General features: G+C 45.3%; 1 protein-coding gene across 3 annotated transcripts in view; it reads right to left on the bottom strand.

The window, feature by feature from the left end:
- FLI1 (Fli-1 proto-oncogene, ETS transcription factor) overlaps positions 1-19,411 on the bottom strand; it is a 77,767-nt gene extending 58,356 nt beyond the window's left edge. For 2 of the 3 annotated variants that reach the window (XM_075521267.1, XM_075521266.1), the window contains exon 1: positions 17,805-17,955. In XM_075521267.1, coding sequence (XP_075377382.1) covers positions 17,805-17,822 — 18 coding nt within the window. In that variant the 5' untranslated portion in view covers positions 17,823-17,955. Of the gene's footprint in view, positions 1-17,804; positions 17,956-19,373 lie in introns of those variants that run through there. The other variant, XM_075521268.1, reaches the window with a different exon arrangement.
- Between the last annotated feature and the right edge of the window lie 3,995 nt (positions 19,412-23,406).

A 23,406-nucleotide genomic window follows, 5' to 3' on the forward strand; every position in this document is an offset into this window, starting at 1 on the left:
ACTTCCTCTGCATCACCTACCTGTCAAATTACTGCCATGCCCTCCCCTCACTGGTTTGTGTCTTAACCTTTAGGCAGGGCTACCCACAGGACAAGTTTGCACAGTGTACCATCTTAAGATTTCTTTTTCCATCAAGTAAACTGATAGAGCACAAGCCATCCCCCAACTATTTCTGATTTGGACAGCCTTGCTCTAAAGTATAAACCTACTTGGATCTTCTTGTTAGCCCTTAAAGTCATCATTGCACATCCTTTAGACCCTGTCAGCATCTACAGATTGTACCTGTCTCCTTCCTTGCTAATTCATCACTCACAGCCTAAAATTAGGCCCCTAAAGCCATCTTTTTTTTTTTTTTTTAACTTTTTCTTCTTTTAAAGATTATGATGATCGTTAGGAGGATGCATACAGCAAGCACTGAAGGGCTTTGGTTTACAGCCACATGCTTCACAGTCATGCCATCCCAGCTTACCACCTTAGGTCTGCAAGCAGCACGGTCTCTGTGCGCGCAATTTTCCTGCTTTGTAATAGACCCAGCACAACTGTCTCTGCATCATGCTTCACACTTTTCTGGTTCAGAGCAGCTGGGAGTGCGCGTGTAGACATGCACCGAGGGCCTTTTAACGGAACATAATCTTCATTAAAAGTCTAATTGTATTTATAGCTGGGTTTTTAATCTTTTTAGGACATATTTTCTAGCTCTTCCCTGCAATCCTAAGAAAGTCACTTTTATTAAATAAATCCTGATATTCTTATGTAATTAGAATGCAATTCGGGCTTTCCAGATAAAAACCAAATGCCACAAGAGCTGACAACAGCATTGCCATGTCACCCAGCATTTCTCTTTCAGTTCTTCTACAGAAGTCGATTAGCCCCACACTGTCCTGTTTCTTGCTTCTCTTTTGTACACTCATTTCTCAGAGCCTCTCTGGCCATGTGGTATCCAGAACCAAATGCCTTCTGACACGTGCGCTGGTGTCATACAGAGTGTTTATTATGAGCCCCGCTTGGTGACATGAGTATTAATGCAGAGGCAGCTCACAACTGCACTGGCCTTGTTTGCTGTTTTCACCTGCCTGATAACTCTCGTCAGCTGAATTGCTCCTCAGATTTCTTAGGTCATTTCTGGCAAAGAGGAAATGCGTTTAAGCCTAATACGAGGGCTGCCCTCTTGGCCTTTGGGTGGGTGCAGAAGCTTCCCTTTCGCTTTCTGCAGGGGCATCTCACTTGTTTCTTTGTGTTACTCAAGTCATATGCCTCTTTCCCCGTGTTTGATTTACCTCAGATCTCCCTTGCTCATCTAATCTGCAATATGATTTTCCATCTAAAAATACAGGAGGCAAACCCCAGACTTTCTTCATTGTCTTTACTGGAATGGGTTTATAACAATTGAAGCTCCAGCTGTTTGTATGCAGGTATATATCTGAATTTCCTAGGGTTTCTACAAATTCGTTCCATCCAGCCTCACTCCCCTAAGGTATTACTAGAGAGAAAAAACCCGGACTTCATGGTACGTTTTTCAGCTCCTGCATGAAGGTCCTGTGTGCACTTGACCAAGTAAGATAAGGTGCACTCATCTAAAACGGGCTAACGCTTATGCCCAGAAGAGCAGGTGAATGACTGTATCAGGAGACCAGGGCTTCTATGCCTCCGGTTGCCTGTCTGGCTTACCTCATGCACCTTTTTATTTACCTTGCGTGTCTTTTTTGTTAGGATGAGTAAAGAACCAGCCTCTCTAAGTGAAATGTTTGCATCTGCGATCAGGGTTTCCACTCCTGCAACGCCCCCGCACCCAACCGCACTCTAGAGTTCCATGAAGCGGGGGAAGGCTCTGAGCTTGCTCAAAAGGCAAAACTCATTTTAACTGCATTTTCTCTCCCCTTTGTTTTTTAAGAATCAGCTTGCAACAAATAGCACTTGCTAAATGACTGTCTAACAAGACAAAATGGTGCAAACCTCCCAGCGTGCCCCCCCTAGCTGGAAAGCACTTGTCCTTAGCAAGCCAGGCGCTGCGCCCCTGCTCACAGCCACTGTCAGGTGCATGCAGAAGAGGTTCCCAGTTCTATAGAGCATTGAGAGACAAGAGCTGTTCCTTGTTTCATTAGAGGCTCTAATGAAAATTTGCCTGCCACGTATCCAAGTGTGATCTGGAAGCAGATTTGCACCTGTCTCAGCAGGCCAAAATCAAACAATAACAGCGCTGAGAGAGCAAGTTGGTTAGCAAGCAGCAAGGGCAAAGCGAGCGGGTGGTATGCCTCTGCTCTACTGCTGCTCATCAGATTCTTTTAATCAGATCATCAGAGCAAGGATTTTTTGTGCTTTACATGCACGTTATGTACCTTTCTGCGCAGGAAAGCAACCCACAGCTAACGTGACCTTTCCATCTTTGATTATCAGGACTGGAAAGACAAAAGGGTCTATAAGAGTGCGTAGCACTGAGCAGACGATAGCCACTGCTCTCCCATAGGCTTCTATAGGCTTCTAGAAATGCAGTGGTGGGGTGCGGCTACCATCCTTCCTGCTCATGCTGAGGGGCTGCAACTGTACAAGCTCAATACGATGTGTGTTGCATGAGATTTCTGTTAAGGCAATTGGTTTAGGTTATACGGGCTTCAGAGAAAAGACTGGTTTTTTCTGTGTTTCATAAGTGACTAGAACATTTTAGATCCTATAAATAGTGTCTTTCCTTTCCTAGTTGCAAAAACCCCATCTCTTGCATCCAGCTGCTTTGAACTTTATTTCAGAGAGAATTTTCTATTGACGTTTTAGGCACCTACAGCATTCTTTATCCAGTGCTTACAAAGCTCTTTGTGAAGATTTGTCAGTTCTCAGCCTTACCTCAGAAGAGCATTACCCATTATTGTTTTACAATTAGGAAAATCAAGGCACATAAAACTCTAATGATTTGCTCAGGGTCTCTGGGTAAGAAGGAGGAATAAAGCCAAGGAGACCCCACTTGCAGGCTTTTGCTCTAATGACTGAACAGCATTCTTCAAAAAGTCTAGCTTTTTCGAAAGAAGGGACATGTGAGTGTGATTATTATCTGCTGAGCAGAGTAGATACCAGATAAGAGATCTTTCCTCTTTATCCATTTACTAAATAATAGATGACTGATTATGATCTTAGATGCTAAGAAAACTGTTACAGATAATTTCAGGTTTCTGAACATGTTATTCTTTTAGAAGTATTCTTATCTATATAGCCCATTAAGTTAGCCATAACGAAGAGTGAATAACCAAGTATACATCTTGGACACAATTCCTGGTGAAATACTCCACCGCCCGACTCAGGGTGAGTAAACCTCAAGTTGCCCCTGTGCTAGCGCTGGGTGAATACACTCTGGAGGATGGCTCCTATTCCAAAGAGCTCAAGGTCTGGGTAGGCAAGATAGAAAAACAGGGAATGATCAGCCCTGCCTGGCAGTTCAGTGGCTTCCTGTGGTTGTATACAGAAAGTCACTGTCAGAGCCAGGAACGGAAGTCAAGTGTCCTGGATCATAATCTCACGTTTTAAGCACAAACCAACTTTTTTTCTTCTAACATAGTCATCACAGCAAAACTATCTTTCAGAGTTCCTTTGTAGGATTCCCGCAGGGTGTGGGAGCTGGCCATCCTGCCCCACTTCAACACCTTATCAGTTCCAGGTGAAATATCCTGCATATAAGCAGGTATATAGCTGCATGAATCCATATCACTGCAGTTCCGGGTTCGGTAACAGATTCAGATGAAAAACTGGAGCCAAGGACCTGTCCTGCAAAATTACTTTTGAAGCATTTTATATGTGTACAATGCTACAGAAATCAACAGTGACAATCATTTAGACCTGCTCACCCCCCTGACCCTAGTTTGAATCCAGGTCAGTTTTGACGGAGTCAATGGAACAGCAAAGGCATAAAAGATACATATTTACATATATATATATAAAATCAGCATTGCCTGAGACAGATCCGTTTTTCAACTGTTTGCTTAACTCCACCAGTTTAACCTGCAGTTTATACTGAGTAAGTGAAGAACCATGATCCTTTTACCTACTGTAGCTGATGATACTCAAAAGCACTTTGTTTACTTAGTATATTGCACATTCATTGAGCCTTGTATCAATAAACACTGCATGTGCTGACACCATCTGTATCAAATACTGCTCCACGGACAAAGCTCATTTGCAGATACCCCTAACACTCAGGTACAGCCCATTCCACACAGTTAAATTCCTTACAGCTTTTTGACTTGCTACCTGAATTAAAACTATGGCAAGCCTGCTAATCTCTGTTAAAAAAATCACATACACACACTTGTACTTGCTATTAAAGACTTAATAGAACTCTTAAGTTCACAGAGGTAGAGAAGAGTCATCTACGAGCACTCGTGTAATTTGTGAATGCATGCATATGCAATGTAGAGGAGGGCTTGGAAAGACACATCTTGAAGCAGTGATGTAAATGTGAGGGAACCAGAGGGTGGTTCTTGTGTGGTAGAAGGGGCTGTGAAAAAAGCATGCACCTTCCTACTGTGGAGCTTCATCTCAACAAGGGAGGGCTGTCCCTGCAGAGCTGAGCCCTCAGGACCTGAAAATAGCTGGTGTCACTCGTGGCGTGACCGGGGCAAGACCTGGGTAAAGAAAGACCTGGGCAGCATTTGGGAGAATGGTCTCTCAGGACTCGGAGGGATTTCTTTTCACAGCCCGCTCTGTTTCTGCTCCTTTGCTACACAGACCTGTTACATACGTGTTTCACCTCTCTGCTGGTGTACACACACCTTCCACATCACATATTTCCAAACATGTTTGCATGGCATGTTGGCTAACCTCCTTCAGGCTGGCACAGAACAGCGCGTGGTGAGAAAAGTGCTGCTCACAAGATAGGGTTTCTGTGGTTTAGGGTTATGTTAATTAATTAATTCTTTTTTATTTTTGGAAGCCTGCAGCTGCTAGTTTTGAAACAACCAATCCTAGAGCTGCAAAAGTATGAAAGAAAGGGTAAGAAATCAATGGAAGAAATAGACAATCAGAGTGGGGTCCTGACCGCGTACTGGCTGCTATTTTTTAAAACACATAAAAGTTTGGCTTATGTAAGAAACCATCTGGTATTTAGGCCTAGTTGAAATTTTAGCTGTGTGCGTGTGCTCTATGTATGAATCAATGGAGCAGCTCCACAGGCGCATGCACGTACTCTGCTGGACTCCTTCACCAGGCAGTCCAGGGCACTTGCTGCAAAAATCTGGAAAACCTATTGGACTTCACACCCTTCTTATTCCTTCTGGACTGCTTGGAATGGTCTTTGATCTAAGGGAAAACATACCTACCCATCACAGCTGCAATGCTACAAACCCACGTTACAAATAAGTGCATGACGCAAAAGATTGCTAGCTATACCAATATCTCAGGAACATGGTAGAAGGTTGTTGAATGTTTATAAAGAACTTAATGGCAGGACCACTGGGTTTCTTTCTGTTTAGTACATCGCGTTGCAGGACGTGCCTGCACTGAGCTCATTGTAGCTGCTGCTCATGAATAGAAATGCAGTCAGTCCCACCTCATAAGAGATCTACTCCAAATCGACCAGGCAAAGCAGAGAGGAAAGGAAGCATTTGCTGACTTCTACAGATAAAAAACTGAGATACAGAGAGATGAAGTGAAATGCCTGAACTCATACAGGAAACCTGTGGCAGAACAACTAACTGAACCAGGTTGGGCACTGCTGAGGACAAAGACTGGAGTGAATTAACTGCTCACGGATTTTTCTGACTCACTAAAAGTTTGGGTTTTTTTTTAAAAAAAAGGCATTGCAATCCCAGAATTGCATCAGGGAGGCTTCTTCCAGTGTGTGTTAATGCCAAGCACTGGGAACAGCATGTGCCACTCCAGTGACTCCTGCTGAGAAACGACAAATTCAGATGGGAACAGGTGCAGCTGAGGGCTAAGGAATAACCAGGAGAGGGGACATTATGAAAGAGATTAGAAGATTTGTGTTTATCCTGGCAAAACAAAGACAGAGAGAGGTATGGCAGTGGTCTGTAAATACACTGGGGGCATAACATCAGGGAAAGGAAAGTGCTGTTTAAGCTAGCCGTGCTGGCATGAGAGAGGTATAAATCAGTCATGAGCAAATGTCAGTCCAAAATCAGAAGAAAGTAGTCAAACATCAGAATTAAGAAGTTATAGTAGTCCTTTTCAATGGGGAGCAGTGGTGGTGGAAAGAAAATCCATCCATCCTTTACAGAAACCTTGAAGAGTTTGGGAAAGGAATGATAGAGCATGGTCATGTCTGACAGCAGAGAGTGGAGCTCAAGAACTGCTTCCACTCTGGAGATCAAATTAAGTGCCTTAACTTTTCTTCACTCCTCAGGAACTTAGAAGAAGAATCTCTTGTTACATGTGGTCCTTAGCACAACAGAGACCACTCTGGTCTCTAGGCACTACTGTAGCACAAATAATTCATAACACTAATGATCAACCATAATTACATCCTTCCTGAAGTAGAGATGACATATGAGAATACCAAAAACGAAGAGCAGGGAACTAACTGCAAGCTTATTCCATCCATTAATGACCACCCCATACTCTGTGAGAATGAGAAAACGTCTGCTCTCAGATACAGTGGTGCAAATCCAGAAGATTCATTGCAAGCAAGTTTGAACTTCAGTGCATTGCTTTTTCTTTCTAAAGGGGATGAACTCTATCCATTTGTTAAAACCTTTGCCCACCGCTCTGGCAGTGCTGTGACAGCAAAGGATTCCTGTAACTGTAAAGCAGGTTTTTGGATGCCCGACAGAAAATAGCAAAGCCGACACAGAGACCACTGTCATCTTTAATACCGACTGGCAGAAAACGTGTCCCAGGCATGAGTTTGTTGGGGCTCAGAGTTAAAAGTGGATATACCCTTTTCCTACCAAAAAAGTGTCATGTGGTGATGCATATTGGGTAGGTTTTTTACACAGCCTTCCATATAACACTACTCAAAATCCAGAGGACCTGCTATCATTGTCAAGGGGAGGACAGAGCTGCTTTTCAGAAGAAAAGGACTAGAAGGGACCATGGCAAAGCCCCGTTCCAGATCTTCCTCTGTAAAATTTCTGCATGAGTAAGAAGTAATACTTTTCAGTCTGGACCTGTCCGTGCTCCTTCTTCCACTTTATGCAACGCAGAAGGCAGATTGCAGCACAAATACAATGTACTGTGAGATTCTGCACAGACGCTCGATCTGCGGCAGGATGGCGAGAAGCTGGAGTTTGGGCCACATGCCATTGGAATGGTAGCAGTTTCCCTTCGGCTTACTAGAGACGTCTCAGATTTCAAGTACAATCTTAGTGTCACAAGGAAATTCACGATCACTCGGATAAAATGTGGCACACACAAAATTTGCACGCACACTTGTCTGGTAGAAAATGGGATTCAGAAGAAATACATGCAATTAAAAACACCCCAGATCCTGATAAGACACACTGGTTTTCTCTGTGCGTCAGTTCCTCGCTTTACATAAGATCATTCTTTCTTTTTTCACAGTGAAGCTGTTACAGATAATTTTGGTAATATTTGCAGGATGATACTGGGAGTTCTGCCTAACAAATCACTTCAGTGCATGCTTATTTTAAAGCCTGGTTGGTTCTAATGAAGTCAGATGTATTAGTTTATGGCTCTTAGAAATATCACCAAAATATAAATATTTGTGCTGTGGAAAGATATACATGTGCATATTAGATCTAATTAAGGAAGGCTGCATGTCACATGAATTTTGCGAGCAAGTTCGGGTTAGGAGTGTCATCATCAGAAAAATGATTCTTGCTGCAGCAAACCGTCTCTGAAGGGCCACAAGTTACACAGACTGTAGTCTAGATTCTCAATATGCCTCAAAGACACCCACAGCAACTGTGATACCTACTCAAAATAACTTTCAGTCTTTTGGGATCAATTTATAAGTGGTGATCTATCCGAGTTTTGAGCTTGTACATGTATCAATAATTTCTGGCTCCAGTGATTTTTCCTGGTATCGGTGGCAAAACTCATGAAGGGTGCTTAAGGTCCACCCTCTGCTACAAATCCTTGGGCAATTCTCACGCCAGGGACTTGCGGACAGCCACCAGGACTCTTTCCATCTCTGATGGTGACTTGCTGAGTGACCAGTTGCTTCCTGTGTTTCACCTCCTAGGTTTTTTTTCCTTTGCCTGCTTAGATTATGGGCTTTTATTCCACCTACGTGCTATGCTTCGTCTTAGTGGGAGCCTCTAGGGACAAATACCTTTATACAAGGAATTAATCATACAAGTCACGACTTCTGGTTCTAATCAGGAGTCAGTCCTAAAGGCTGATCTGCAACATGACCCTCATGGACAAATCCTCAGAATTTAATAGGGATTAAATCAATGGAGTTTTTATGGAAATTGAATTATACTGTATAGAAATTGTTCCATAAACAGAACATAGCAGAAAAAGCGAAACTTCCTTGATTTTCCCCTGGATTTTACAGAAGGGATATAATTTTCTGATACCTTTCCCTAGGTTATCTGAAGTTATTTGATTAAAAATGACATTTTTCAATGTAAAGGCATAGGATTTTGTTATTACATGAGAAAACCTCAAATCAGTACACTGAAACCTGCAGAAAGGCAATTCCATAGGAGAGCAATGATGTTAATTCTTTTCCTTGCTTAATGTAACATAGCTCCTGCTCCTCCCTTAGGCTTGGGTGAGCAGGGCTCCCTGGAAACTCTGCCTTCTTGTTAGCTGGTGTGGTGCAGTAATCCTCTGCTGCTTCAGTCTGTTTTAACCACTGCCTATCTCTAGCCACCTATTCAAGTTTACACACCACGTACATGCAGTAAGGCATATATAGAAAACAGGCCAAGTCCAGAATCTTTTATCCTATTCCATATTCTGCCGTTCCTGAATGTTGATGGTTTGGATAAATGAACCTGGGGTATAAGCTACCTATTCTGGAGAGGCTGAACTTGCAAATTCACTTTGCCTCCATATGCAGATGGCCAACAGGCAGTGCAGCTTGCAGTTTCCCCTCTCCTCTCTAAGCCTGCTGAGCTCTGGTGGTTTGGATAAATGGATAAACTCTAAGCATGAACGAATTGCACTCATTTCAGTGGGAATTTGCAGATATCCAGCGCGTATTTCTCAGAATCAGGCCCACGTTTGCACTCAGCTCTGTGCTGACATATAACTCCATACTTCTGTAGTTGCTTTGAGTTGTGTTCAGAAGCACTTTTATAGGCATCTACTCAGTCCTGATCTGAGATCACCTTCCTCTATCTGAACAAGAAGACAAGTGATTCTTGTCGTTCAAGTGAACTTGTGATTCTTACCAAGAAAAAGCATCAGCTCTGACATGTGAAGATTATGAAGGGACGGAGCATCTCAGCAAAACAGTACGCTTGTCAGCTGGGTGGGGGCAGAGGCTGGGGAAAAATGGTGCTTTCCCAAGGGACAGGCTCCTTACCACATGGCATAATTTGGATTTTGCATTGAATCTTTCACCTCCGTAGCATATTCCTGATGTGCTTGGCAGGACTGAAATAGAACTGCAGCCCCATAACAGCTAAGGGAAAAATAGTTGTGAGAAGAGAGTAACTGCCATTCAGTGGGGTGGTTGAAGAGAATCATTCCTGTTCAAATGTATAGGGTTGCCAGTTCCAGTATGCACTAGGGCAATGCCATTTGTACTCTATATGTGCAACCATTTTGGGGAGCATTTCTGCCAGTGGCCTACGTATTTCAGGACACAAAGTTCCAGCCCCAAGGTCAAATACCAAATAAGTTCACACATAGAAGCCTGTGCAAATCAATGAGATCTCAACACCTGATTATTTGCTTTAGCAGAACGTTAAAAATCCTGTATCTCTAGTAATGTGCAGAGCCTTTGGCCAAGATTTTCCTTTTCTGCTTTACTTTGGTAGACTAGAGCATGGTGGCTGTCCACTGCTCTGGAAGCAGCTTCATTTCAATGACACCACAGTTCTTGCCCCTCTGCAGCTGGCAATGCAAAACTCTGTTAGATGTGAAGAGGGCACTATCACTCTAGGCAGCTCAGAGACTGGGCAGAAAAAAAAAAAAAAGGCAAATGTTTGATGCTAACATTATATGAAGTCCCAAGGAGATTTGGAACAGGAGCAGCGGAGGAGTTACAGTTTCCTTTGTTCTGTTAAAAGGAAAAAGGAAACACATCAGGAAACCAGACTGTGGAGCACAGGAAGTCTCACTTTGGCTGATAAAAAGGAACTGATGTGAGGTTGGTTCAGATGCAGTTATAAGTCAATTAAGCTTGGAACAACAAGAAGAGCTATTCAGAAGAAACCAGAGAGCCAAATTCTGCTTTTAGCTGCAAAAAGGGTATTTTAACCTCTCCTAATCTTTTCCTTATCTTCTTTTTTAAAAGAAGGCTGCTATAAAAAACATTCAAATAAGAATTTTCTCATCGTACAAAAATCGGTTTCCTGAACTCACCACACCTTCCACTGACCCCACCGTATCTTACTCCAGTTTCTTTTTTGTCACTCATCAACCAACTTAAAAAACTGAATTCTTGCTGATTTCTCTCCTCCCCTCAGATCAAAACCAGCATTAGTTAAGAAGGGCAGTTTTTTTGCTGAGTGAGAAATCGTCAAATGACTAATTAAAGGCTGTCCTGCCCGTTATGTTGTTTTCACTCCCTCTGCATGATTGACAAGCGTGGGCCAGTTCCCTAACGTTCAGTTCCTGGGTGTGTGGCTTTGGCTGGCTGGGGTGTGTGGGGGTTATATATATATTTTTTTTTTAATTGTTTCTTGCTCTTTTACAGCCCTGTGGTCGGTTGAGCTCTGAGTTAGTCTATGCTGGAAGAACAGGAACAAGGTATATGCAAATAAACCAGTAAGCTTAGCTATATATATCCATGGCATTTACTACAGGAGCCTCTACTGAGCTGTGTTTCTAACTGTATTTTAGAAAAAAACAGGAGAAGAAAGAATGCTTGGTATACATGAAGAGCCAGGGTCATCTTCGTTACAGCATCATACCAATGCTGAAGGGAAGCAAAGGCTGAGATTTTGCAAGATGCCTGTGGGATTTAGCCTTACTTCTCCCATCTCTTTCCAGTGAGAGTTGTCTATTCAATGCCCCTTAGCCAGTTTTGCAAATCTTAATCAACATGTTGACATACAGAATCAAAATACTTTGTTAAGCACATGGAAAGCAGCCTGCTTTTTGGAGGGAACAGTTACCTTCAAAAGCTAGTGAGAGTTACAGGCTATCAGTACCTTTACAAATCAAGCTGCCTGCTTAGTTAGATGAATATGCACTTGTAAACCTATTTTTAGGGCTCTGGCTTCAAAACATGGAAACAAAACAGAATTAGATGCATCAAAGTGTCTCTGGTATCAAATACTGATGGTCCCTGTCAGGTCATTGTTTCAAAGTTTTGCCATTGGTGCTATTTGTCACTGGAGAAGCAGAAGGTTTATCGGGACATACTTAAATGTCTTCAACAGTAACATACAGTAACATATATCCCTTTTGTTTAGGTCTCTGTCTTACAGCTAAAGGAAAAGCTTTTGGTAGCGGAGGTGGGGGAGGGAGGGAGGTAACGTTTGTGGCTTTACTACAAGAGACAGGTTTCTAGATCAGTGTTACTAGCTGTGTAGATACGCATCAATAATTATGTGGCCGGGGTAATGAGAAGAAGAAAGAAAATAAGCAGTAGATGCATTAACATTTTGAAGGCTTTGATATTTGGAACTCAGTAGAGCAGAATATACATTGTCCTGTACCATACGTTGCTGTTTATACCAGCACAATTTAGGTTGGTGCTAAGTTACTTGATCGGCACCCTGACTGCCTGGGCATCTGTGATGACACAGCACGCAGGTTAGCAAAGACTTGGGTCCGCCATCAGGCAAATTATTTCCAGAAGGAGGCAGAAAACCACATTTGCGTGGTGATATTTTCGTCTGTATTTTCAAAAACAGCTATAAATATGCACTCACAGCCTTGTAAGAAAATACTTGTTCACTCAGAAAGTGTTCTTAGGCATCACCCATGGAAGTGTGACAGGGCTTTGTATAACTGAGAAGTGCACTGCAGGCAGCTCTTTTTACATGCCAGTGCTACATATGCATTTTGCGCTCATGTTCACATATGCATGAGAGCACGAGAGGCACAGACACTGGAAATCAATCTGTTGTTCAATTCAGAACAAAAGATCTAAAGAGAATTTTACATTTGGGGGAAAGTTGGCTTCAAACCAAGTTGTAGAGCTAAGCTTAATGTATTAGACCAGTTTTCTCTAGGCAAGCCATGCACACATTCATGCGTGCTCTAGTACTAACACCATGCTTCTGCAGCGTTAGGTGTTTAGCAAACCCACAAATATCTGAAAATCTGAAGTTAAGGCTCCCTTGGCTCCTTTAATTTTCCTGCTTGTGCATGTTTGCACTGAGATGGGACATAAGGTCTTTCTTTAAGTGGTCAAGTAAACTCAAGCAGAATGAGAAACTTTCATGTTTCAAAGGCAACTTATGGGGTGCTGTAAAAGAACTTCACATGCTGGTGTTTTACAGGGAGAAAAAGAATGGAAGATGCTCTGGTTATACGTTCATAAGTTCTAGGCCTGGTCCTTCTGAGAAGATGTGAACTGAAATAAAGAGGCAAGCCTTCTGTAAGACGAGGAAGGAGAGACCTGAAGAAAATAAACTCTGCTTGCTGCAAAAATTGCTATAAATGCCCTTCCCCCAGCACATCTCACCTTATCAGCATGTCATCTAAGACCTCACTTCGAGGTGCAACCTTACCCTTGGCTTCTCTTGATTTCTGTCCCTTTCTCATAATACTCCAATGAATAGTTCTAGTCTTGCACACCAAGACTCCAGCAAAACTCTCCCTAGAAGCAATGCTGCAAGGAGTGATAGAAGCTAGGCCTCTCCCCCCATCTTACAGCAGGAGTATCACAAAATTAAAATAAATAACTAAAATAAAAGCATGAAATCCTCAAGACATGCATGCTACTACTTAAAAGTGACCACATCCTGTTAGGGTAAAATCCACAGTGGTGGAGAGAAACTATACAAGGCTTGCAGCACCTCTTTAAAGCCTCTGAGTGAAACCCCAAGTGCCTAAAATCTAAGCAGTTGGTGCTGTTTTGCTGTGTATTAGGTTTGCTTCAGACTAATCTTCCTTCCCATAGCAGGAAAAATTCTACTACAGAGCAGCAGAGCTACTCACTTTACCAGCTCTGAAATAACTTTCCCAGTGTTTTACTTGTGTAGCAAATGGGAGTTAGTACTGAACACCTCGAGTCGACAGCACCCAGCACTACGGCATGATTGTCAGTTCATCCTAAGGCAAAAGGTGCACATTTGCACACAGATCTGGGAAGGAAAATGAAGCAGTATTATAAAAACATCCCAATTACAAAACATTTCTAACAGGTTTTTTGCTGTTATATATTAGAAAGCCATTATGCAATCTAAATGTCACCTGAATAGGGACTAGGGTATCAGGGAATATCATCATGTATGCCTTGGAAATTTCAGATGGTTTTGTTCAAAATTGCTGTCAAGGGACAGCAGCACAGAAAGTCTTCAGTGAGCAAATGTCTTTGTGATTTTTTTTTTTCAATCTGGAGATTAAGAGCCTTGCCCTAGGAGTCAATGCCTTTTTGCCAGGAAAGGCCATCTCTAAAGGGCCAAAGCCAGGGTAATTTAAAAATGGCAAAACGGACATTTAAGCTTGTTCAAAAAGGAAATATGTTCTTAGTTTGAGATCTTGATGGCCAAGTTTCAGGATGGGAGCGAACAGCTACAGTTCACAAATGACAAGAAACAGTGATTGCAATAGAAACCCTACCCCACCCTTTGCTATAGCAACACCAACCTACAAGTTGTCTTCTCAGGGAAGGAGACATGTATGGTTGTTATCTACTCGAGTAATGCAAAATTTTCATTCAATGTCCTTCAGATGGTCTACCTCTTACGCCCAGAACGTAAGGATAAACATGGTTTCACAGAATGAAGGCAGCAGTTACACAAAATGTGCTTTTTTTATTAACAGTCAGGCTTTGGCAAGTGTATTTACTTTAATTATTGTCCACATGTAAAGTGGAACTGAAACAATTAAACCAGTTTGAAATCACACCATTTGTTATTGTGAGGAAGCCCATGCATGGGCATCTTGCTGAGATTAGATGTACCCTTTTTTGACTTAATTTGTGGCAATAAAAACCAAACCCCCCAAACACAATGTAAATTAAGCCAAAGCGGGATGTTAACCCAAAGAAGATGGGATTTGAAGTATCTGGAGGCATACAATAAAAACGTTATCGACTGTTTAAAATTAGTGCAAACATAAGCCATCATGGGTTTCACTGGCTCCCAGTCATCTTCTGCAAGTGTTGTTCACAGAATATGAACTGAATATGGAAATGAACTAATAAAGGTACAGATTTGCTGCACTTCTTTCTCCATAAAAGACCTTAGAGCATTGCTCTAGAGGTCACTTTTCAAGCCAGCCAGTCCACCTCCCATGTCAGGTATTAAACAGATTATTCAAAGAATGCAGCAAAAATTGCCTCCCACCACCTCAGCGAGTGATCCAATTCCCCTCAAGATAAATAATTATTTATGAAGAAATAAAGACGCATTCTAGACCCGGTGCATTGGGTCAGCAATATCACATGTGACGTAAGTCAGTGCATGACGGGGAAAGATGACTTACAGTCCTGAGCTGATCCCATAACACATGTTTATATGCGTGGCATTCCCTGAGCTTTGGGTTAAAAAACTCTGAAAACAACTTCAATTCACGCTTGCACGTAATGTCCACGGAGGATGCAAATGCAGCCCAGGATCATCCTGACCACATCTACTCTCTGACCATGCTGTGTTTCCCCAGGAGCGTGCGATTGTGAGCCCGTAGGACAGCTCAAGACTACAGCAGATTTACCCCTTTACTGCACAGTTACCCTGCAGTTGGGCAGGTTTGCAGTTAAATTATTCCATGTAGGCAAACCCAGCCATCAGAGAATCTGTTGTCAAAAGTCTTTCTGAATAGCATAAAAAGATTAAGAGGAAAGTACAGGCCTAATATTGGGGATCACAGGGTGAAGGGAGAGATTTTTATAGTAGACTGGACTCAGACTCCTTCTGCATCTGCCAAGTGTGCAGTGAAAAGTCTTTGGCTCGATTAAAACAATTAGCCCGTAGAACAGTTTTGCATACACTTGAAAAAACAGTCACTTGTATTGTTTAAATTGAAGACAATCACCTGGAGCATGTAGCCCTCTCCAATACCTATTCTGCGCTGCATAGCACTTATCTTCTGCACAGACAGGTATATTTCTGAGTTTATGGAGGGAAGCGCTTCTTAACCATGCCAGTACACAGATTCCATCTGTCCCCTCACCGTGTTCTTGCTCTAGATAATGAAAGAGCCTTTTTCTGTGTTTCTCTTGCTCTCTAGTCACTCATGTGCATCTTTCTGCCATATTATTTCCCAACCCAAATGCACAGCTTTGAGAGAAATCAATGCATACAACCTACAGGAGAGCAGACCTAAGGATACAATTGCTTTTAAATTTCTTTCCTCTGGATACAGTACAGTTTTGCTTTACCATGTCCTAGAATTAAGAAAATCTACCCTGAAGCACAAGTTATATAGAGCTCAGCACATTAAAAACATTTAAGCATCTCAAGCCACATCCTCTCCCATTGCCCTTCACCTGAGACCAGCTAGGCAAGGTGGCCTAACCCCTTCCTTTCAGTGGTAAACTGCAGCAAATCTGTCAATGCATGGGTCTGATATTCCTGGGGAACCCACCCTTTTTCTCTCCGGTAAGAAAAATTATAAGAAATCTCAGATAATCCTGAGGGCACTACAGGAACACTGATCTAAATGCATGGTACAGAAAAGGGGTAAATTACAGGAGGCGGGAAACAGGACATGGGGATCTGCAGCAACTTGCTGATGATCCTGGAATCGCTCAATAAATGAACCCAAGAGGAGACTTTGGTGTACCTGGATCCCATCTCTCTTTGCTCAAACAGCCAAATTATTTCTGGACTACAAGTGAAGCAGGACAATATAAGAAAAGGCTGCAGAGCAGTCAGCGAGCAGATCCAGGAGCTGGGGCAGTGACCTGGGATGCAGCCGAGTTCCTCCTTTTGCCACAGCCTCCCCAACGTGACTGTAGGCCTAGCTGCTAAGCGTCGCAGTTCCTCATCTCCAAACCGGGGGGGCTGAGAGGAGGGTTAGCAATAATACTTTGCAACACGGGGTGACTGGGGAGAGGAGGAGCTCCCTGTAGGCACCATGAGCTACGTGGGCCATGGGAATACTTCAGCACCTTTCAGAGGACGGTGTGGGGGGCTGGTGGCCTGTGCAAGAAAAGCAAGTCCTTGTGTACACCGCAGCAAATGTACAAACGGGAAATTTCTGCACCTTCACTGCACAATATTTAGGGCTCCACAAATCAAAGAAGGTTGTGGTGCACTAAACGTATCCTGAATGAGGTCCAGGTTACTTTTGCTACAGATCTGAGGAGGTGGCGGGGGAGATGCGTCTTATTCCTGCCATACCTCCCAAATTTTGTGCTTTCAACGCTCCTGCTTCCTCTCCTCCTTTCCGACATTCACCCTTTCATTCCCTCCTTCCATTTATCTCTTCCTGCCCATCTCCTCCTCTCCCTCTTCTTTTGAGACCCTTCCAAACAGTGCACTTGTCACAAGCTGCAATCTAAGGGAGAAAGTTTCAGTTCCTGCCCGTTTGCAGTTTCTTTCTCCCCAGGTCAGCAAAAAAAAAAAAAAAAGAAAAAAAAAAAAGACGACTTTTAAGAAGAGATCAACACCCCACCCAGGCGATAGGCATCTTTCGAAATCTTCCAACCCAAACACACCCACAGCGTCTCTCGCTTCAAGGCTCTTCTGTTCGAGCTGCTTCTGTGCTATAGCGCTCCCTCAAGAAGAGCCCGTAAGAATTGCACAAGGGTCCCCAAAGCAAGAAAACCAACCCTGTGCTGCCTAGGCTTTGAGAAACAGCGTGAGCCACCTCAAGGGCCTTGGAAAAGGCTTGGCGTATCTTTGCAGAGGCTGAGGGACCGGCCGGTTGGATGGGGGGAGAGGAGGGGCAACCACTCTCCAAGTCCCAGCAGCGTCCTCGGTTGCTCAAGGCCACCAGAGGTTGGTTATGTTCGTGGTTTTTTTGCCACACTCTTTGCTTCCCCTTCCCCCTGCCTCGCCCCAAGCTAGGGTGATGTTTCTCCTGCAAACCGCCCGGTCCCTCGCTCTCTCCCCCCCAAAATCTGCTGGAGGAAGCGCACGGGCGACCGTCAGGACCAGCAGTGCATTTCAAGCAGGGCCGGGCGAGGCAATCGGAGCCAGGGGCACACATCTGGGGCCAGATCGGAGCCACTCTCGCCCCTGCCGCCTCCGACCCGAGCCGTCCCCCCCCTCCCGCTCTCCGCGGCGCCTCGCAGCCCCGGGCGGCGCAGAGCCCCGGGGGCCGGAGCTGTCACTGCCTTTCCGCCGCAGCCCGCCGAGCCAGGCAGGTCCCCGGGGCCCCTCCTCGGCCCCCCTCCGCGGGGCAGGAAGGCGGCTGGCCCCGCACCGCCCCGCCAAGCCGGGTACGAGCGGGTCGGCCGGCTGCCTGCCGGCTGCCAAGCCCCCCCCGAGCACCGGGGAGGCGAAGGGGAGAGCCCCGACGCGCTGCGGCGGAGGAGGAAGAGGAGGAGGAGAGACCGGCCGCTCCGGGGCGGAGGGACAGAGCCGGACCCCAGCCCCCCAGCCCCTTCCCAGAGCCCCCCCCGGCTGGAGGGGTCCCCCAGCCCCTCCTGCCCCCCTTACCTTAATAGTGCCGTCCATCTAGAATAACTTCCAGCCGGTACCAGCAATATTCCACACATTGACCCGGTTTAGCCTGCAACCGAAGCCTCCTGAAGTTTTTTATCCTTCTCCCTCTTTTCGCTTTTCTCCCTGCCCTTCCAGGGGTTTTGCTTTTCTCTCCGTGTCCCCTCTCCTCCTCTCCCTCTCCCTCCCTCCCTCTCTCTCCGTCTCTCTCTTTTTTTAACTTTGGTTGTTGCAGCAGAGCGAAAAAGAGACAGTTAACCGGATGAAACGTTTTTTTCTGCTAATTTTGGGAAGTGAAGTCACTCGAGGAGGAAACTTTCGTCTCTCCACTGGTCCTGCCTTCTTGATGAAAATATATATATTTTACATACAGGATATTTGCTCCATTTAGATAAGAAGGGGCAGAACAATAGCTACCTCTGCCAGCTCTTGTTTGTCGCCAGGGCAGCCAGTCCAACGCAGACCTTGCCTTGCACCCAGACCGTATTAGCGAGCGCCGTGTCTCATCCCACGGTTTAGTTTAACATGTTTTTTGCAATCTTTTTTTTTTTCTTTTGGCTGGAGCGGCTTTAGCCTGACTCACTGAATTTCCGTCTCTTCCCACAGATTTTTTTATTAATGCGTTTTCCAGTCACAGGCAAAAATTAAGAGGAGAAAACCGTAAATACAATTCGGTCGCGGCAGGCAGAAAGAGAAAATAAAAAGTCTGGCGATTAGGACGTATTTAAAACATCCTTCGGCCCCTCTCCTTCACGCTTCCCAGCAAGGAGCGTGAGACGAGGGTCCAGTCCCTGCCAGAAATGAGCGGTAAGTGCAATAATGCAAGACAGACAAACGACTCCAGCAATTAAACACAGGCTGGAAATGGGGCTGCAGGAAAGCGGAGGCTCTTTTCCACTTTCACCCCTTCCCTTCACTCCCAGTCACCTCGAGGGTTGGGATATCGGGCTCTGAAGCAAAGGTACTGAGCTGGATGGAATACTTTCCCCAGCCTCCCCTCACAGTGCAAGTTTCTCGCTAAGCTGTTAAAACCCCACTAGGACAGGGGGGGGGAAAAAACACTTTATAAGCTAAAAATGACCCAAAAAATTACAATAATTGTCAGATCCGCTGAATTTTCCGTTCCCGGATGCCTTGTCAGAGTGGGCACTGCAAAAACCCAACCACCAGCCTTTAAATCTCATTTTAGACCTGGCGAGCCCCTGACGTGCAATTCTCTCTTTCATTCAAACGGGAGCGAGCACCAGAAAAGAAACGCGCTTTCCTTTTTCCGGGAAAGGCTGAAACCCTCCAAAAGGACCCGAGGAAAGGAGACAATACCCGCCTGTCCAGCTCACCCGCTCCACTTCCACGACCACCACCCCCCCCTTGCAAAAATAACAAGCAGCTAACAGCGGAACACATCATGCAACACTTTGGGCGTCCTTTATTCCCCACTTCTGCAAACTGCTGCAGCCCGAGGAAAAGAGCAGAGGGTGGAATAAAAAGGAGGGTGAAGCCAAGAAAGAAAAGTGTCAAGGCAGGAGGACACTCCTGCACGTCAGATCTCTCAGTGGAGAGGATTACCTTGTCCAGTGCCAGTTGTGTCCAGTCTTTTTGTTTCCCCCTGTCTTTAGTCCAACCACGGGGAGGGGAGGGGGGGGGGGGTCAAAATTATATCCAAAGTTATTCTGCACCCGCCCCTTCCAAAAGGGAAATGCAATAATGCCACTAGTGTTTCTACTCGGCTGCAGCAGAGATGCCTTATTAATACATTATTTCTCCAAGACCGAAGCTGGCAGGAGAGAGCTGTAGATCCCCCTTGCCCCTCCCTCCCCTCCCTCCCCCCTCCTCTGAAATTAGCCTCATCAATTCAGCTACAATTTTTTAGTTCAGATGCAGACACGGGACTGAACGTGACCAGACCTGGAGGTTTGGGCTTGCTGCTTGCCAGCGATTGAGGCCGTCTGCAGCCAGGAGGTGAAGCGGGGAGGGGGGGGAGCAGAGGGGACAGCCCGACCGCCTTCCCTCTCCCCCCGCCCCGTCCTCCCCCTGTCTGCTTTACAATCCAGGGGTCTGCGCTGGGGTCCCCGGAGAGCAGCACATCTGGATGCTGCTAGCGGGGTCAGGTCCCCCCTTGCCTAGGGCCACAAGAACTGGAGTTCAATTAAAAGAAATCACGGTTAACCCTTTGCTTTCCTCATTACTCTTTCTTTTCCCCTGCCCTCTCCCCCCCCCCCCGCGCCCCGCAAATACTCTTTTCTCCACTCCCCCTTCAGCGTTACCACATGGCAGGCTGCAGCAACCAGCAAAGCGAGAGGTTAAAGGGAAGAGTGAAACGCATCCTTTCAAAACCCAAATGGTTTCCTCTCTAGACAACACTCTCTACCAGCCCCGAAAAACAACGGGGTGCGGGGGTGAGGGAGAGGACAGGCTGAGGATCTTAACCACGAAAGGAAGGGGGGGGGGGGGGGAATACCCTGGAAGGAGCCTCTGTCATCCACGGACCTCACAGAGCATTTTGGTGTCAGGCTGCGTGAGCGACAGGTCTTGGACGGGCTGGCGGTGGGGGAGAGCCGGGGAGCCCAGAGCGGCAGGGAGAAACCACCCGAAACCGTGCCCAGGTCCTGGGAGAGGAGCCCAGCGTTGCCAAATTACCCTTTCCCCATCTCCGGGCTGAAGCGACAAACAAGTCCGGCACCCGCAGCGGACCCCCAGAGCTCCCAGAGGCTGCGAGATGTCAAACAGCCCCCCCTCCGTCCCACCTAGAGATATTTCAGGAGCCCAGCTCTGCATTTTATTGCCAGCCGGGCACCATGACCCCCAGGGGCTCATTTTGCGTGTCTGAGGATGACTCGAAATGAAGCTCGTTCGGGTCACTTGTCAGATCGGGTCCATCAGGGATGTTCTGTGCTTTACCTCCTGTGTTTGGTCTAAAATAAGATTTGCGAAAGTCCAAGAGATAAGGTAATGAGCGAAGTTGTTAAACATTCTAACAGACAAGCTGAACAATCTACTATTTTCCTCCCAAATAATGTCACAATAGAACCTTTTCTTCATCCTTTTTTTTTTTTTCTCCCCCTCCTAAAAAAAAACCCCAACCAGCCTTGAAGTTATCTCAAACTTTTTGGAAAAGGCTGGAATATTCATAAACTCCGTCCGCCAAGCTCTGAATCATCCTAGGTGATTGTGCAGTGACTTCGGGTATTTAACTGTTTGAGAGGTTTGAGAATGAATGTTTGAGGTTCAGTGGCTTTGGGTATTTCACTGTTTGAGAAAGCGAAGCCATCGCCGGGCACGGTGCTGATCGATGCGCGCAATTTTTAATCTGATGCTCCGCTTTTGGATGCATATGTATATACAGTAAAGGAATGATGATCTGTTTAATGTGGTTACCACCAGACATCTGGAAAATCATTTGATCTTGGCAACCACGGAAGATTTCAAATGCTTACATTGGGACAGGCTGGTAGAAATCGGTTACTCCTCAATTATTATCTGTCGTCTTTTTTTTTTTTCACTCCGCTTATGAATGAAACGAAATTCTCGACCCAAGTTTTTAATTAGTTCAATATTGATCTCAGCGCTTGGCATGTCCCCACCTCCTCTCTTCGTCCTTATAACCGGGTTACACCGACCACAGCCTGACACAGAGAAGGTGAAAACGCTGGTTTGGGGCGTGATCCGATTGAAATTAATAAGGACAGGCTGGGGGGGAATTTGGTCCAGGACCATTTCACGTCCAGTATCAAAGGAGTTAACCCCTCGGTGTAGTTCAATGCCAGTCCTTCGCGGGACTACGTAACCTCAAAGACAGGGATTTTCTGTCTGTAATTCACGCGGGATTAGTGCTCATCACTTCATAATTAAAACCGTCTAGTTATTCTATAGGAATAAACATAATAAAAACCTTCCCGTGCCTCGGTTGCAGGTTAGAAGCATTCTTTTGGGAGGTTGGGAAAGGGGCTTGGCTTATTTCACTCCCTCTTACCCGAACAGCATCAGCTGAGCTCTCCTTAACCCCCAGCCTGGGACTGCTGTAAATCGGAGAGGGGAGCCCCAGAAACCAGCATCCACACCCTGACTTTGTCACTAGAAAGTGGTCATTTCCCACTAACTGCGACAAAGTGTCCTCTCTTTTTTAACTAGCTTTATATATATATATACACACACACATACCTTGTGCTAGGTATATTGTGTGTATATATTTTATATATATATATAAAACTTCCTATAAGAACTATCCTCTGAAAACGTATTTACGCTATTTGCCATCATTCTTTGCCCGGAGCTGTATTTGCAGGCAGCCAGGCTCTATTCTGCTCCAGTCTTTACTAGAGGGAAAACCTCCACCAACTTCAGTGAATGTTTAAAATTTCCGGGTCTGAGTTTCCTCTGGCACCGACTCGGTTGCAGAATGCAAAAGGCAACGTGTTTTGTTTATTTTCTAAACCCACATTCTTACAAGCAAAAAGCCCCAACTACAGCCCTGGGATTTGATCCCCAGAAACGAATCCCAATTCTAAACTAAACTAATTGGGCAAACCTCTGCTTTTCAGCTACAGCAATAAAAAGGAATCAGTAGCGTTTTCCAGCCCCACAACTGGAGGATCAGGTCCCTCCTACCTCTTGGCCTAGAGGAACAGCCCATGGGATTTGGGAACTCGAGGCCGGCAAGTTATTCGCTGCTAATCGGTACTAAGTAAAATATAATGTCTTAAAAGTGGCGTGGAGAAGATGCAGTAGCTTTGAAGCTGCATCGCAATTAGGCGAAGAATGGGGCAAGCAGTGTCCTGGCTAGTTTTATTTGAGCTCCATGTCCCAATAAAACAGCCCCCGCCCTCCCTTCCTCCCCCATCCCGCAATTATTGAAAAGCTAAGGCACAAAAAAACAAAAATACTGAAGGCCAAAAAAACAGACTGCAGTGCACTAGCTCCAAACGTCTGGCCCCTCGCTTGAGGCCATAATTAATTTGAGATTTATTTTTATTGGAGAACCCAGTCTCGTCTGACCTTAGCCAAACAAGACTTCAGCTAGACCCTTGATGCGCTTGAATGGAACAGAATATTTCCCTCTAACTTCTCTTCAGGCGTCCGTGCCTGCTTTGAATTTGTTCCCTCAGACTTCATATATTTGGAGATTTGCAGGAAAGATTTAAAGCATTCCTCCCCCTTAGCATTCACTTTCTTTTTCTTCCCCTTTTGCTCCCCTTTCCCTCCACACCTCCTCTCTTTCTAAACACAGGGCTGGGAGAGCATAGGAAAGGCTGGAATACAAAATTCCCTGGATCCAGCGTATTGGGGGGGGGGGGGGGGGGGGGAGACACACCACGACGACGACGATTTTCTGTAACTTCTGAAAGAATGGAGCCATTACAAGGTCGCAGAGCTGGGGAGGGGGGTTGGCTGCTTGAATGCTGCTGTCTAAAGGCGGGAGTCACTGTAAAAGCTTGTCCCTTGTGCCCGAGAGCCTGGTTTATTTTAGAAAGCTCCAACATGCTACATTTCCAGAGAAACAACGTTTCTCCCACCTTCCCCACCTAAATTGAAACAGTGTCTTGAAGGTAAAGGGGGGAAGAAACAACGTCAGCCCTTCCCCACGGAGGGCGGGGGTTGAGCA

The sequence above is a fragment of the Mycteria americana genome, chromosome 19 (assembly GCF_035582795.1).
Source record: "Mycteria americana isolate JAX WOST 10 ecotype Jacksonville Zoo and Gardens chromosome 19, USCA_MyAme_1.0, whole genome shotgun sequence".
In the NCBI taxonomy this organism is placed as follows: Eukaryota; Metazoa; Chordata; class Aves; order Ciconiiformes; family Ciconiidae; genus Mycteria; species Mycteria americana.